General features: G+C 48.9%; 1 protein-coding gene across 1 annotated transcript in view; it reads right to left on the bottom strand.

Annotated features, from left to right (window-relative positions):
• Positions 1–18,102, bottom strand: part of LOC122384020 (metabotropic glutamate receptor-like) — a 75,882-nt gene that overhangs the window by 12,475 nt on the left and 45,305 nt on the right. The window contains exons 6-8 of the mRNA XM_043370980.1: positions 10,789–10,978; positions 9,081–9,706; positions 6,699–6,882 (exon numbers count right to left, since the gene is read on the bottom strand). Coding sequence (XP_043226915.1) covers positions 6,699–6,882; positions 9,081–9,706; positions 10,789–10,978 — 1,000 coding nt within the window. The remainder of the gene's footprint in view (positions 1–6,698; positions 6,883–9,080; positions 9,707–10,788; positions 10,979–18,102) is intronic.

The raw sequence follows: 18,102 nt of genomic DNA, 5'->3' as shown, positions 1-18,102 counted from the left end.
GTAGACCGGGTCGACTGACCGGCCCGCGCCCCTCCCCCGCGGTCAGTCCCTACCCCTCCCCCTCCCTGGGGCCAGGGCCGGCCGGTCGAGCAGCTGCCTCGGGTCGATTCCCCGGCGGTGACCTGGAATCGATCCCGGCAGCTTTGGCGGCCGTGAGACAGTCGCGCGGCGCGGATCGAACGGGTCCCCCGGCCGCCGCGAAAACCCCAGGGGTGGGCTCCCACCAGATGCGACAAGTTTTGTGCCATTGTCTGCCCGATAATGACTTTGGGTAGGTGTAGACTGAGACGTCGCGGTGGTCTCCAGGGACAAGGTGACTATTTTGGTCGTTTGACGTGAATCGCTAAATGATGAAAGGAGGGAAAGTTGATGGTTGGTAGCTCATAAGTTTCTGAATAAATGGACATGACAGTTTATATGGTCTCACCGATTAATATTAGACATGAAAATGTCATCAGGTAGTGCAGGTGGATGGCGGAATGGGACACCACCATCTGTATACTAATTAGCAATTAGTCACACGTTTCGTGCTTTATCTTTCTTACATAGCGGATTTGTGCATATGGGTTAGCTTTCTGATAGTCAACACGTTGACAACTTCTTCGTTTCCAAAACAGCTCAGATTTTTTTTGCTAGGGCTGTATTACGCTAGGTATGTAACACTAATTTACCAGGGGTAGACGGTTATCAGGTAAGACTCCTATACAGGTAAAAAAGTCAGCAGCCAATGTACAATGTTCACAAAGGTTATGCAATCATACGAAAGTAATGACAATGCATTGTAATTGTTCCTGTCCTAACTTTTGAGTAATGACCTTTGTTGACCTGTCATATAAATATTTTATGATCAAGTACATTCTTCGTGACCCACCAAAGGATTCTTATGCATAGTAGCATTCAGTTTTGATTTTGCAACATGCTTGTGACCGAAGGCTATCCTTCAGCTTTTTGCTGTCTGATCTCATCAGTGAAATGTTGAAACACGCGATCGTGACCTCCTTAACGTGACAATGTGGCCTCTGGGCTGCTCAATAACAACGCTTTGCCATTTCCTTGTAAAAACGTCTAGTGTGTCTATCCTTGTTTCTAGGGAAACCTGGTGGTTAAGAAAGAAAGCTGGAGCATCATACAAACCCCCTTTTAACCGCTTGTGTGGTGTTATTGGTTGTATAGCGTACCCGCGGCCTTGGTGGGGGATAATTATTTTACCAAACCACATCATGAAAGGGATCGATGGTGCGCCACCGGAATGCACAACAGAAGGGCGAATCGCAAATCCAATGATCCCTAATTACCATAGTCATCACCATAAATAAATGCTGATGCCGGTGGCGGCGGCGGCGGCCCACCCTGGCGCGTGGGGCGGGTGGTGTTGGGTTCCCGGCCCCGGCCCTTGGCCGTCATGGCTGTCGACCCCGGGCAGTCTGGACGCGACCTGTTCATTTATCATCAGTGACACATACTTCATAAGGTAGACAGGCTGTTGGCTTCATTGATCTCTGTTGAGCTGTCGCATGGCTTCATTGTCGTCATAAGCCCAAGTCCCCGCTGCCTTTCTAGATGGTTTTTATTTGGTAACAATGTATAGCTGAGCGCCAAAATCCTCTTGGCCCAAGCCAGTTGATTCAGGCCGACGAGAATGCATCAGAAGCATGTCGTGCTTGCCAGCAGGGCTAACTTTATGCATGACTCTATTGGTGCCCACTGCTTTCACTGCAGCCACGCTTCAGGCGGCAACTGGACTGTAGGCTGCGCCGGCCGACATCGGTGCCTTGCGGCACAGCCTATATACCGAACGCTGTTTCCTAGTCAACGTTAATTGGTACAGTGATTGGATTTATTGTGTTTTCATTATTATTGCTGGAACCGTATAACCCTACCAGTTAATCCGCCGAGCATTGCCGTCCATAATTCACTGCAGCCTTCCAGGAATGTCATGTATTGGCAATGAATGCTCCCTTCCCTGTCAATATTCTGGCGTAGATTTACTTGTCCACTTAGTGCGACAACAGTGCCATATCTTCATCAGAATTATCCAGTAACGGGGGTCATGAGGTTCAAAGCCAGTATCGCGCATCAACACCTGGTCGAAGAGTCCTCAGTTTCCATAGTGTCTGTAGCAGTCATAGCATCGTAATAGGGCGGTCCAGACCGGGCTGCATTACGTGCAAATTTGACGATCGGGGTCAATAAGGCCAGGGTAGAATCGTATAGAATCGTATAGAATCGTATAGTGACGATAACTGCAGCAGGCGGTGAACCGTGCAGCATCCGATTGACTTTGATTATAAATTATCGCAGAGGCAATTCCACCACCGATGGAAGTCGGCTTTGAAGACCGAGGGCGAGAAAAGACCAAAGGAAATAGGGATACTTCGTGGAAGCACATTATTAAATAAATATTTTCGTCATACGCCGGGAAGATTTGCGTCGGGAAGATTTCCCGACTCCTGTATTCTACTCAACTCTATTACTTCTCACAAATACAACTCGTCTGATAAATTACAATCAACTGATGAAGCACGGCCTCTGATCCGCTCTACGTTTTCCCAAAACAGACGCCCACGGTACCTAACCTATCCCAAGTGCAGCCGAGTATTGAGCCTCTGGGGCGTGCCGGTGGCGATCCGCAGTACGTTTCCGGGTGCTCGACAATGGGTCGGCGGGCGGCTGGCGGATTGTCTGACGATGGGCGGCGGCGCGGCGCCCGTAAGCCGATGCCGACCCGCGGCTGTCGGCGCTCGGATAATGGCGCTGTCAGCCCGACCTGAATGGCCTCAGGCCGACAGTCAAAGGCAGCCCGGCGCTGCTTTTGCAGCGGCGTTCCTGGATCCCGACCCGGCGACCCGGACGGCGGCCGATGAGCAGTGTCGGCGCCGATAAGGGTCGCGCGCAGATATCATTTGTCAGAATACACATAAGTTCGGCGGATCGATGAAAGGGGAGGAACCAGGTTAAGCGTTCGGCGCACTTATTAGCGCTGCGGTTGTGGGCCTTTGCGAGGGTGTGCGAAAATTATCGTTGGCTGAGAAATACAGAACGCAGCAGACGGAGAAAACATGCGAGTTTCACAACTTCAGCGGCAAGAAATGCGTTCGTTTGCTTGTTTGCGGGGAGTTCAGAAGTAACTTCTACATGAATGGAAGGAATTGCACAAGCGTGTCTAAACTTATTTCCGAGAAACTCGAGGTGGAAATATATATATATATATATATATATATATATATATATATATATATATATATATATATATATATATATATATATATATATATATATATATATATTTAACATGTTATTGCGTATTTCATGTTTTCATGTCAGGCTTCATTACCATTGAAGAGCTTTGGCTGACGTAACTCAACATGAGCTGTTGTCTGAGAGTTTCTGGTTATTGCAATGAGATAGCGCTACCTATTTTCTGAAGAATCAAGAAATATCAACCCTCCCTGGACTTATCGTTTTCCAAATAGTGCGTCTCGACCGAAGAGGGGCGGCTATGAGCTATTGGGCTGCTCGTCGTTTCGCCCCCTGATTGGTCTAGAACGGCATGGCAAAATACTGATTTCTAAATCGTCTCATTTACCAGCCCAGCATGGAACATGATGTTCTTTTTCATGGGACGTTTTATTGGGATAATTTAAATTCCAGCGCTACTTCAGCATTTTTTGTATTTTCTCACGAAACAATAATAGGGATTGGAGAGGTCACGTGACAGTGCTGACGTCAGGTAGCACGAAAAAACTGCATAGCTGCATAGCTGCTGAGTGCATAAATGACCTCTGCATGGGAGATCATGAAGATCATTCTTTCACCCAAGCATATAAGCAATCTTTTCTAGCAGCTTCGATTTTATTTACTGATATTCCTATAGTATAGCCACAGCCCACAGCGATCTAAAGTGAAGATGAAACTCGACTCAGTTCGTTTATGATGGGAGTGAATGCAGCCTAAATTCCCACACTATAAACGTATTATTTCTTTGATATTTCACTATTATATTACGTAACCAGCAACCCTGTGGGTCTCTCAGCAGCGTTTAAAGGACTGTTTCAGCGTCCCGTCCTAATTTTCAACGGAGCCCAGCCATCGCCGGCAACTAAATATCCATTGCAGCGGTTTCCATAATTTCAGCTGCTATTGCTCTCACCACGCTGCTGCTGAATTCCCAGGCTCTGTAATGATTTTCATTCATTTAATTTCTGACGACAGTTAAAGCATCATAATTTGCTTATAATTATGTGTTTCAATTAGTGTTCAGCGAGTGCTACATTAAGCAGCGCTATGGTCCTGCCAAGACCCATTTGCATCGGCACGTGATAAATACGGCCCATCAAGCGAGAAAAGCGAGCCAGAAGAGCCTAACGCTGCAGTGTTAAAGCAGCTGCAGTGTTAGATAGCTGTTAGTCTTTTTACGTCCGCTTTTTATACGAATTCGCGCTCGCGAGATTAATGAAAATCCGATAGCTTCAATTGGCAGCATTTCAAGCATTTCTATATATAAGTTACTGGCAAGTAAATGGCAAATAAATGATCATATGTATAAAAACAACCATAGTAATTATTCCAACTTCAACTTTTTATAAACTGTTCCTGTTTCTGCATTCTACCCAGACTCAGTCATAAGAATAAAACATCACATGCTACTCACACCGCAGTTCAATAAGAGCCAATTCACTCATCGAGATTCCAAAGTTCCACAAATCGAGACCGATGAACAGCGTGAACGTGCAACTTTATTTCGTGACGATCCGGCCTACGGCAATGGGACATGGAACTATCGTGACTCGTGGCATGGACGCGAGTTTCGTGATCCAGTGACGTCACGACACAACTCTCTGACGTCACTGGCACACAGACTCACACGCCACACTCATGTATGTACACAACAGAAGGTACCGTTATAGGGTCCGAGCATAAACCTGTTAGTACCTCCGTAAAACCATTATAGCCCACGCGATGCTCAGGAAGTGCCCGATGAATTGCCGGCAGCTCAGATACGGGCGCCCCGGAATAGAGGAGCATTCAACAGGTGAATCCCTGCAGAGCCTAAGTTGGCAGGAGTTGATCACACTGTTCAGCACATCATTTGGTCTGATCCAGTCCGAGCCAGAAAGGTCTATAAGGATGGTTAGCGATGAGCTTCAACAACGCCGGGATGCAGAATTTATGAGTCCGCAGCCTTCCAAAACGGCAAAACGTTTTTAATTAGACGGAACGTTTTATGGAACGAAATTAGGAAAAACAAGAGCTTGAACAGAACATGGCGAATGAGAACCATAACATGTGAAATTTGTTTTCAAATATTTCGCAAGTGTGAACGAACAGTGTGTTCCCGGAACCCAATCACACGTTTGAGTGCGCAGGAAGCTATTTGTAAACATGTCACGCAGGTGGCGCTCCATCGGATGATTGGTTATACACCGCGAGCCAACGAAGACAAAATGACTCGATTCGGACAGTAAAAACACAGGGTGGATGTCAAACAGAGCGGCGCCACTGCCGGTCGGACGGCTGTCAAACAAAGACGAGAGGAGGGCCGACCAACTTTTCTCACTGGGCGTCGACGGGCGACCCGAGGACGTCTCCTGAGGATTGGCCGGCGGCGGACAAGTGCCGACGACCGATGTCGCTCCGGCTACCCAGAGCCGCCGCTCAAACAGACCAAAGGTCGACCGGGCCCGAGAGCGGGGCAACTTTGACAATCAGGAGCGCCGCTCAGCGCCCGGCGGGACAACGCATCAGTGAGGCGAGCCGACAACTCATACCATCCGTCGCCGGGACCAAGGGGAATCAGTTAGGGAATCTCTTCTATACGGGGAAATTGAGTTCTATTGGAGGATGTTTTACTCACAGCACATAAAATGTCATCGTGCAATATACTAATGGTTGGGATGGTAGACTGTAGGTATACTATCCAATTGATCCCATTTGATGTAACGAGTTATTAGACATTGACCACACTATTTTGGCTCCATGATAAAAAGTTGCATGGCCTGGTGCCATTCCCACAGCAACTTCATCAAACGCTACGAGCTATTTTGATCATTACTGAGCAGGTTAAAATGTTATTTCATTTGGTTTCATCTACAATAAAACTTACATTCTAATTCCGCTCATTTACTTTCACAAAAAATAATTGCTAAGGATCTGGAAAATTCACTAAGGGCCAAACTGCTATCAAGTACCTCATGCGGCGAATCTCTAACCGTATCCCAAGATTCATGGCATCTGTTGAGCTGAGCACCGCTGAGGGCCGGAGCTCATTGGAGGTGATTCACAGGATAAGGTCCGGTCGTGGTCGAAATCCCAGCACGTTATACATGAATGCCACCTCACATCTCAGTGTTATTGGCCGTGGGGCTGAGAAGCTGAGTACCACTGCATGTTCGGGGACTGGCGGTGATCGTACACCTCGAAGTCCGCGGACTGACTCAACCGTCCAGTGACTGTGACTGACTGTTCCAAAGGACTCACTGCAAGGGACTTACTGGCGGTTTGCCCATGGGACTAACTTGACCCATGGCCATGACCTTAATTGTGCGCCGAAGCCACTGGCTGGCTGTTTATCAGATACTGCCTTACTGAACCGAAGACGGTATGGCTGTTTGCCGGGACACACAGATTGTTAACCAGAAGCCTGGCAGCGCCGGGAACTGTTTGCCGGGACTGAATAATCACTGACACCGCGGACTCACCGTGGTTGATGGACTGCGCCGTCGAGCTGGTGAGCGCCCTCCGGTACGTGGCGCTGTTCATCGTCAACTTCCGCACGTTCTTCTCCGGGTGGAAGACGATGATGTATATCTTTGGCGCGTACAGGCAGATGAGAGCCACCGACGCCGACAAACTGATGGCCACGCAAAGCGTGGTGATTTGAACCTGCAACATGTCCATTGAGTCAGAGACGCCATCTCGACTGTGAACAACAACAGAACAGAGTACTAAACGGATTTTAAAATGGAATCCCCAGCAGAGATTTTCTAATGCGTAGATAACGTGATCATATGATAGTTTCCACTGCACTCCAAATAATTCAGGGGCAAACCAACTGACGGAGCCCGTTCTTGGAATCACAGTAACACCGTGACAGCGTTGGAGGTAACTAACGTTGACAGAAATGCCACGCCGCAATCACAGCCGAGAAGGGGAAAATGAAGACACATAGGCCTAGCGGTAACTGGGAAGGCATGTGTCAGCTCAAGCTACGAACAAACCCAATCTGGTCTGAGTGAACGAAGTGTAAGGTCGAACGCAGCTCCTTGATTCAATATGTGGGTAACCTCACTTGATTGTAACTGCATTGGACTCCGGATGGCTCATCCTATCAAAGATGCATATGCATTGCATATTGGTCGCTTACATACGTGCATGCCTGTTATTTGTGCAAAAAAGCAAAGTATGCATCGATGGTGCATTTGGTCATAAATCCATAGCCATTCCCTGCCAGAGCCCCATGAAACACAAAAATTACATGTTACCTACAGACTTGGCGGTGCATTACTGCGGAAATCAACATTCTGAAAGGCGAATCGGCCCGCGGGCAGGGATATTATGTGTCCCCGACCGGTGTCCGGCGGCCGTGGTCGGTCCTATGGCCAATATTTACCGTCTGAAATGGCAATAGCTGCCTGCCGTCAGTTTGCGCAGGACCGTCATGGCTCGGAATGGGCGCTCGGTCGACAACCACACCGAGCCGGCGAAACAATAAACAACGGACCGAGATAGCGCTGCTCACGTGACATGACATCAGGCGCTCCCCTGGGCCGCCGCCAGTTCATGATGGGGAGAGAGCTAGATGTCCTGAGCAGCGAGCAGGGGTAGTGTTAAGCCCGTGACATGTTTTAGGAATTGTTTATCGCGGATTTAAATTTTGGGTGCCGTTTCTTTAACCCTCGCACCGACGGGGGGGGGAGGCGGATATCCCTGAGGTTTTTCGCGAATAGCGGGAAAACCACGGTGCGTAGCGCCGCGAAATTTGGTATGACTATAACCTCATCAATTTTACACATGGTGTGCAGGTTTGAACCTCCTACCTTTTAAGGTCAGGTCACCAGGTCACTTTGAATGATCCAGCCTCAAGTCACTTTTTTGCAACTTTGTCACCGTGCCAGAGCTACAGTAGATGTCGGAGGCCTTTGAAAGTCGCAGGATATTATCAAGTCATTAGTAGCTACAATTTGTATATCTCGGAATTTTGATATCGGTGACCTAAGGTCAGGTCAATTTCGCGACCTCCCCATTATAAGTCAATGGGGGAAAAATCAACTCCCTGTTTTTACCACTAAAACGGGTCGGAATGGCCCCATATACCATACATGACTTCATATACGATCAACCTTCACTACCTTGAGGTCTGTTTTGCTGTTGGGCAGCTGTGAGGTCATGTGACGTCATCAAAGGTCACCAAAGGTTTTTGGCCAATAACTCCGTACAGGAACAAGATACATACGCGTAGATGGTCTCATTGTGTTCAGCTCGTCAAGACGCATCGAATGATATACGTGATGACCTCGAGGTCACGTGACCTGAGGTCAACCTTTGACCTTGACCTTTCGAGGTCAACATATATATCATTCGATGCGGATTGTAGAGAGGATCACGATGATGCCCTTAGTTTGTTCCTATCTTGACTAATTCGAAAGTTATTCGAGAAAAACTCTCTCCATATCTAGCGCCGCCATTTTGACTTTTTCGACCCCTGTGACGTCATCTTTGACCTGACCTGAAAACGACCTTTGTAAAAATTGTAGATCTTGGCCGTGCGTATCCGATGCCGTTTACCGCTTGTCGCTATCTTGCTTCGTTCTCGAGATCTCAGGGGGGCGGTCATCCGCCCCCACCCGTCGGTGCGAAGTTGGCGCAGACCCCCGTCGGTGCGCGGGTTAAAATGAGCGAATTCAAAATTACTACATATAATATCCTGATTGAATAGCTGTGGGCCAGGGTGCCACGTAAAGCATTTGTGTTCATGCATACACATTTCACATGGTCGCGAGGGATATTGCATTACATATTTATAGCTAATTACTGACCTGTCATGACAAAAACCCCGAAGTGTCGGTTGTGTCATGACTCACCTCGAACGAGTTCCCCGTGCCGAAGTAGATGGGCACGAACGCCAGCCAGATGATGCATGTCGTGTACATGGTGAAGGCGATAAACTTGGTCTCGTTGAAGTTCTCGGGCACCTTGCGCGCCTTGACGGCGTACACGGTGCACACGACGATCAGCACCATGTTGTAGACGAGCGACACCAGGAACGACGAGTCCTTGATGCGGCACTTGAGGATGACCTCGCTGCGGTCCGGATAGTAGGAGCGCACGCCGGGAGGCTCCACCACCAACCAGGCCAGCGTACCCAGCAGCTGGACGCTGATAAGCAGCGTGGCGATCACAATCTGAGACCGCGGGCTGATACAGCTCGGTCGCTTCGCCGAGCGCGACGCCGAGTAGAAGATGCGGGAGATTCGGTTGGTCTTGGTAAAGAGAGCGCCGTAGATGAACGAGAAGCCCAGCCCGATGCCGACGCGCTGCAGGGCGCACGCCACGGCGCTCGGTTTGGTGAGCAGCAGGAACGTGTTGAGGTAGCAGATGAGGATGCCGGCCAGCAGCATGTAGCTCAGCTCGCGGCCAGACGCCTTCACGATCGGTGTGTCGTCGTGCCGCAGGAACAGCGCTATCACTAGCAGCGTCAGCAGAATCCCTGCGCAAACAGCGGAGGCACGCGTGTTTGTCGTTTGTCTGCAGTATTTGAGCCGGCCGCCCTCATCAGAAATGGACGGGCACGACTGAGAACGTCTGTAGAGCTACAATTCCATTTGATGGAGTTAGATGGATTCTGAAGTTTGCAATCGGGAGAGGAATTTGGTGAGCGACAGATAAGACCAGCGGACGACTGATATTCCTAGCGATGTTTTTTATCAGAGGTTTGTACCAACGGATATCTGACCGAGAGGCAGCACATTTCAAGGCACGTGACAGGAAGCATTATCTCTGTCCTGAAATCAGCAGCGTCACAAAAAAAAAACACTCAACATTATCGCAGATCACTACCGACGTCATAGAAGATACCGTATACCTATTGTTGAAAAATTGAGGAAAAGAACGGGGCCAATCACGCTTACGATGAAAATGTAGTCGCAACGGTAAAGCCGTTTGCCACAACTGACGTACTGAATTTGAATCCAAAACCTCAACTTCATGCATGCAAGCACTTTGAGTTCGATAAAGATAAACTCAAAAGTATATAAAAAGATGAGTGAGAAGTGTAGAAACACAAATGCCACACACAAATTCAGATTGCATTTTCATCGATCGATAAGGGAGTTTGATACCTATTTCAACGATTGCCATAGGTGTGCACTGTACAATGTGCAGTGCAAAATAAATGGTATGTACCTATGTGTGTCATAGATACGAACGCCTACGAGCTACTATTACCCTGATAATGCACACAAGTGCAATAGGATGCTTTTACGAAAAACAAAACTGCAAGCTTATTTGCTTTGCCCATTGCTTGTGATTATCCACAAATAATGGAAACCTGCGTCCATCATTGTTGTTAAGAAAACACACCGGCCGATTGCCCCGGCATATGCCCTGCGCTACACACATAAAGCATGCATTGAGGAGACGACGTTAACGGTCGTTATCAGTGAATAATTTGCCATTATAGTCACAGAAATAGAGGCGGGCTCGTCTGCAGGACAGATGGGTAAATCAGTCGGCCGTCGTACGGCTGTAATCACGCCTCCGCGCGCGCTGCAGAGCGCCTGCAGTCCGTACCTAGCACGGCGATGACGATGGGGCCGACAGAGAGAGGCGAGCTCCACTTCATATACTGCACCTCCAGCTGGTAGCAGGAGAGCTTGTCATCGTACGGCCAGCTGCCGTGGCCGCAGTCCCGGCACGTGTGCTCGTCCAGCACGTACTCGTACGGCTCGCACCGGTCACAGATCCAGCAGCAGGTGTCTCCCTGGGGGCGGAAGGGGCAGATCATGTATAGGTGAGTTGAGGTTATGGGTGACCTAGGGAAGGAGGGGGAAGATATAGTGAGCTGGGGCGATGGTTGTATTCCCTGTGGGGAGAGGTGTGGGAAAGTGAGGTGGTAAGACCTGTGGTGAGAGGAGGCCAGCTGCAGGGCCGAATGGAGAGCCAAATTACGTCGAGCAACTTGGACAGCTCTTACGGACAGTAGAAACTACTAATGCTAAGAACACTTCCAGAAAGCTTGTGTTTAGTTAGGTTCTTATTCTGCAGAATGTAGTTACAAACATTACTCAGAGCTCAATTGAACACTACTGAAATAAACATTTATCCCTTCAGACAACAAAGCAATAAGCTAAAGTAGCGATAAGTTGGGCATAAAAACTCACAATATCCTAACGTAATCTGCCCAAGAAATCACAAGACTGACGTCGCAATGTCTGATCTTTCCGCCCCGCTCGTCCTTACTCCGATCTCCCGCCATGCATTTCCGTGATCAAATCAGCGGCCAAAGCAGCCCGACGTCGGTAGGCGACGGCGGCGGTGTCGCTGCCACCACCGGTAAGTAATGTCGCCATCGGCAGCACGGGCGCACCCATACCACGACCGGCGGGTAAACAAATGGACGGCAATATAGCTCGGCGACACTGAGCGGCGGCACAGTTGTCACGCAGTGGCGCCCATTGTGGCGCAGCGACGGTGCTCTGCCGCACTGGCCTCAATGGTGATGAGCGAGGACCTCATTTGGGCGACCTCCTGGATGGAGGTCGTTCTATGCGGCCGGTGCTCGTTTGTGGAATAGCGTGCGAAAATTGTTTCGGGAAATGAATTTCGGTGTTTGATGAGGTGCGCTGTCATTGGTGGCGAGTCTGGGGCGTGCAATGACCTGTGATTGCATTGTATGTTACATGACGACACGCAGTTAATAAGATGTGGCACAGTGTTGACTAAACGCTGAAACAGGAAATTAGTGAATCACTACCCAATGTTCATGCTTCAAGCTGTTTACATATTCTTCATAACGAACAAATCGTCACCAGTCAATTGCTAGCAAAATCGACGCAGCACTTTTGCAAAAGCCATGCATATTGCATAGGCATTGTTAGGTATTCAGATAACTTTTAAAACTTTCCTCCTATTTTCAAACTTTCCTTTACGTCTTGTTAGTGCTCATGTTCAATATGATTAACTGGCATATGACACAATGGTGAATATCAATCCTAAACTAGCAGGACCTCCTACTTGGGTGACATTTAAAGCGTACCCCAATTAAGCGAGCGCTAATTAAAAGCGTCTCCTCCACCTGGCCTATACCATACGCCGCCGAAGCCGAACGAACCGGCAGCCGAAGCCGAAATAGACCTCACTGACCTTTCAATTAAATCCTCGGGTCGGCTTTGAACGCAGCCTTGCTTTGGTTCCATCACGTTTAATCAGATTGCCTCCTCTGAGAATACCGGCATCGCCTTCGCGGTCTCAGCCTCTTGTTTCCTGGCCAGATATCCAAAGTTAGCTGTCGATTCCACAAGTAAACTAAGAAGTTACTTCCTCTGGGAAGCCAAACTTCCCCAATTGGATTGAACACCGTCCAAGTCTCCACCACAGCCATCAAACCAATTCCACTTTGGCAGCCATAAGTGGTCAGACGGCCGCTACTAACTGCTGTTGAGCCTGCCACCATGGCCCGGAGACAGGTCTGGGGGGTCAGTGACCCCCGCGCCGGGTCATTGCGGCTCGTCAGGGGCGGAGGTGCCAGAGGCGGTGCGCGCCATCGGTCACGAGCACCGGACGTCGCCCGCTGGGCCGCGCCGCTCGCGGCGACCCCACCGGTGATTAGCCGGAACTGAGGTCAGACGGCCCGGCCGCGGAGGGGAGGGGAGGGCTCTTAGACACAGATACTGGGGAGGCTCTGAGGGCCTTCTCAGCATGACCGGGAAAATCCATACCGAGCTGGGCTCGCAACTCTTCAGGTTACAAACTCGAATAGCCTGATGAGCAGCGCGTCTCGCACCTTTACCCAATACGGCCATGGCTTATCGCTGCCATCAGACACTTGAATCAACCTCCTAACGTCCAACCAAACATTTTAATTCCAAAGCCTTGAAGAGATGATTATGTAAACAATTTTGGGTCTTCAGCAACGCCACTGAACGGTAAAATAACATGCAACCACGGAAACATTTTTTAAAGCAACAAAGCTCGCGATACGTAAGTTGGTATAGGCATAAATACTCAAGTGCTCATCGGCTTTATTAAGTCACCGTCACCGCTGCACTGCACCATGAATGCGTTTTCACTCTCCTCCCCTGCCGTACCACCCTCTCCGCCGCACCATCATCTTGCTGCGCCGTGGGCGAAAATGGAGCGGCCGCCCATCCGAGCACCACTTTTGAGCGTGTGAAGGTGGACGGTCTGTCCGCGGAGCCACCGACGGCGTCCGAAAGCCACCCTTTATCAACGTCAGAGAGGCGAGCAGCAGCCGTTACATCCGGGCAGATGTGTGGCGCTATTTAGGCCCGGCGCCGGGTGGTGCTGCGGCAACGTTATCGGCAACTACCGCGAAGATACAATGCTGGTCTCATATTTGTTTAGTTCCTGTGATGTGAATGTGATAGTTGAATTGAACCAATTTTGTTTAATAGAAATCCCCCTTTTATTACTAATGCATGAAGCATAGCTTTCATGGTAACGAAACACTCGTCATGTTCACAAGACACCTCATGCGTCATGCTGGTGTCAGGCAAATTCCATATTCCAATGTCAAGAAACTCAAGATTACCAAACGATATTTATTTTTAAATTACTTTTAAATACACAAAGCTTTCGGTCACATACGACCTTGATCACTGTGTTTCACAATGTTTCACACAGTGATCAAGGTCGTATGTGACCGAAAGCTTTGTGCATTTAAAAGTAATTTAAAAATAAATATCGCTTGGTAATCTTGAGTTTCTTGAGTTGTCGCTATTCAACTGTCATGGATACTTTACATTTATATTCCAATGTTCCAAACTTTGCAGTTTGCTGTGAAGAGTGATCTACAACGCGTATCCCATAATCTTATCCGTCTTTTCGTCGTCGCGTGGTTACGTATGCATCGTTCGTGCTGCAACGGACAGGGCGCCGTCGAACTCGAGTCAGGCCACAGATTTGCGGCGCACAGATCAGACACCGAGCGCCGGGGGGCGAGGCACCGAAGCGACGCCGAACGCCGGGGGCGCCTCGCGACGGTGGCTCGTCCATATAGGAGCCGAACGGCCTCCACGGCCACTGGCTGTCTCAGCCGGCTGAGTTGCTGGACAGTTTGACGTTAGGAGGAAAATGAGCGCAGCGATGGAGGGTGGCGAGAGTGCAGCGGGGAGACATGAAGGTGCTCAGGGAGAGTGGATAAGGAGGGTAGAGAGAGAGAGGGAGAGAGAGAGAGAGAGAGAGAGAGAGAGAGAGAGAGAGAGAGAGAGAGAGAGAGAGAGAGAGAGAGAGAGAGAGAGAGAGAGAGAGAGAGAGAGAGAGAGAGAGAGAGAGAGAGAGAGAGAGAGAGAGAGAGAGAGAGAGAGAGAGAGAGAGAGAGAGAGAGAGAGAGCGAGCGGCTGGGAAGTAGATAGCGCCTAGGAGAAAAGATGAAGGGGAAGGAATTTCGCATTGTGGAGAGATTTGAACTTTTGAGACCGGATAGCTTTAAAATGGCTTGGTGCAGGCCCTGCGACATAACTCAGGTCTGGGTGAAATACGGCGAGATAGGAAGCTGTTCCGTTAACTAATCACTGCTGGCGCTGTAGTTCACCGCGCTCCTTCGGATAATCAGTAATGTGCAGTCTCGCGCCACAGCCTCCGAATATACGAGGTGCTCGGACTGCTTTATGACCTTGTATCGTGCCGGGTGCCACAATTACATTACACCCGAACAGCGTCCAGCAGACAGCTTTGAAAAAGACGCCGAGGCCAGCAAAGTAAATGACATTACGAGCACAGCGTACGACGGGTGAGCGGAGTCCGCCACGGCAGAAATAATTAGACCGAAGCTGGCGTCCCATTTACGTTGCCAAGAACAGAGGAACACATATGTACGTACACATAATGCACTCAATATGCTTAGGCACACATAACACGAGTTCAAAATACCATGACCTTTTAAAAATAATTATAACACATATGTGGACTAGTTGGGTTAAACATTTTGCTGTCTGGCTTCTTTTATTACTGAATAATGTTGATCCGATAACAATTTTATGTCGTTATGACGCTACTAAAAGTAAAATGATGAAGCTCGGTTATAAAAAAAAACACTTCGTTCAATAGTTTGCGACAAAGACGAAGCATAAATCAAGCAAGAAAACTGCATTGTGTGGCATTGTGTCATAAACCAAGTGCACATGCCCTATGTATGCATCAATCATCATATTATAAAACACGATAGCGAAAGTGCAGCTAAACGGGCTTTGAAATGGACACATGCAAAAGTATCTACTTGTATCTGCTGAAGACATCACCACGCAGAGCAAATTATAGAGTCTTGAATGACACTAAGTCACGCGCTACGCTTGCATAATTCATGCGACACCGGTATTGATGTAAGTATACGCATCAAAGGTATTCTTTGATCAAAGGCGGAGGCATTTACAGAATATACATACGTCATATGACAAAGGTAATGAGGTCATGTTGCATTTGCCCATTTCCATATAGAGTTCATGGCCCACATACTAATGGGCTTCTTACCCCAGAAGCTACTGTGATAAGATTTAAGACCTACGATTTTTTCATTCATTCCTTTGTTAGCGATTGTAGGCCATGCCAAATTTTATTTTGAATATTGGTGAATATGTTTTTAAATAAAACAATATCGTGATTCACAGGGCTGCGGAGTCGGAGTCGGAGTCGGAGTCGGCCGACTTCTGAACGGAGTCGGAGTCTAAGTCGCTTTTGGAAACCAGAGCCGAAGCCGTCGTCAGTCACCAAAAATTCATTGACACCGCAGCCATGATGATTTATTAGCAAATTAGCAAAATATCTCCCTGTTTTGTCTATTTAATCATGTATTTCCAACTTTTTGTTCTGTTACCGTTGTATGCTTTTCCTTTCTCCGGGATGAAGGATAATAAAGAATCGCATCACATGGCGCCTCGGCTGTGCGCGGCTATGATGCACAAGAGGCACAGATGTTATCATTGCTAATCAATGTGCAGGGAAAACACCGATCCCCGGGCGTCTCTCTGCGGCACTGACTCGCGGAATGATTGCCGAAAGGTGCGTTTGTAGGGACTAGGGCAGAACTGTTACTGGGCAATCAAAGCCTCTCATAACAGCTCGTAGCGAACAGAACATATCAAACCTAAGACACAAATAGAATGAAAGAATTCGTATAGGTTCTAACTTCTAGCAATATGAATAGACAGAACAATCATATGGACGAGACAATTGCATAGCTCAGAAAGTCAATATCATACTTCAGGTGATTATTACCGTGGCACAGATAAAATAATTTACAAAACGTGTTTGCTATTTATTAAACGTGTTTGCTATCAGACACCAAAAGTGTCTCGGCCAAAGAGAGCTGATACCAAGTTCAAGACGAGTGCGGTACAAATGTCACCCAAAAGTCATGCAACTGACCCAGGACCTGCAAGAATCACAATATGTAAATGAGGCCTAGATTTCAAAACGTAGACTTCTGAAAACATTGATCCAGCGACGTTTTGGTAACGGGCGAGTCGCAAGAGGAACCCGATTGCGTAAGAATTCACGATCAAAAGGTAAGAATTCATTTCAATAATCTTTTTCTTGCCTAAAGAATGCCTAAAAATGCATTTTATTTTTATATACGGCAGTATGCATATTATTTATTCCACAGTAATGACTAGTTTAGTTAAACATTTTCAAGTACGGAATAAATATTCAACGGTTGGCCTACGCATCACATAATTCTCACAAATTTAGGGTTTTTTGGCAAATGTAATGCAAGCAAATGTAATCAATTTAGATTTTAAGGTGATTGGCAGGTGTCCTTATATATTGAGTTTTATCTGCGACTCGCATAAGCATTCCTTTGCTTCGGCCCGAAGTGACTGTAAAACTTTAACAGAAACCTGTTTGATTTTACGTAAGCTGCCCCTAATGTATTCTGCATCGCTGAGCCACCCGATCGTCGGGCGCCGATCTCACCGGACGGGTCCGGCGAATTCACAGATTGACCGATCGCTCGTCAGTGCGCCGCTGTCAGCGCTGACAGCCGTGCTGCGGCCCCCTGACAGACCCTGACAGTCCTCCGACAGCAGGTATTGGCAATATCCGTCCATCGAGCCGCCAGTCCCGGGCCCCGGGCCGCATCTCGCCTCAGGGAACATATTGAAGCCCCGACCGAGTTCAGACGTGAACCGCTGGCCGAATTTACATCCCGTTCGGTTTGTGTTGCGGCCGATCGACTTCCTGTCAGAGCCGCTCCGAAAATTGACACAAATGTGACCGGTCAGCCCGGGGGCTAAGCCGCCGAGCAGCCCTGAATCCCCGACCGACGGCAGTAAATCACGCCCAGAGCTGTGCGCGGACAGAGGGTTTTCCTGGTGACGTCGAGAGCGTGCCGCCTGCAGGGGGGTGGGCTAGTCCCGACTGCCCGCTGGCACGCCAGACATTGACAGGGTTATGGGCACGGGCGGAGAGGCACGGACCGATCCCTGCCGTGCTGACAGCGGCGGATACCAGCCGACGGAACGGGCCGTGACGTGCCCCGGGCGCCGACGGGAGCGACTGCCTGTTGACACAACCCAGAGCGGCGCGAGATCGACGAGCGATCGACGCGGTCATGAGGTGAACTGAAGCCCAAGTGGCACTGATTGAACACCCCTTGAGTGGCTGGTGCAGCACTTCAGCAACGTAACCAGTATAACGCCTTTTGGGGCGACCAACGGAGCGAGCGAGAGGGTGGGCCTTGCACGTGCGAAATTGCGAGGGGGTACCTCCAACTAACTTGTGCACTGCACCCTACTAACCGGTCTCTAGCGATATGCCAAATTTGAGCACAATCGGCCCAGCCGTTCTCGAGATCTGGAAGCGGCACCCTGCACGTGCGCACGTGCGAAATGGGTCCCAACCGACTTTTGCACGGCACCCTACTAACCG

The sequence above is a fragment of the Amphibalanus amphitrite genome, unplaced genomic scaffold (assembly GCF_019059575.1).
Source record: "Amphibalanus amphitrite isolate SeventyFive unplaced genomic scaffold, NRLGWU_Aamphi_draft 000179F_arrow, whole genome shotgun sequence".
Taxonomy (NCBI): domain Eukaryota; kingdom Metazoa; phylum Arthropoda; class Thecostraca; order Balanomorpha; family Balanidae; genus Amphibalanus; species Amphibalanus amphitrite.
Note: the sequence above shows the minus strand (reverse complement) of the source record. Positions and strands in the feature narration are given on the sequence as shown.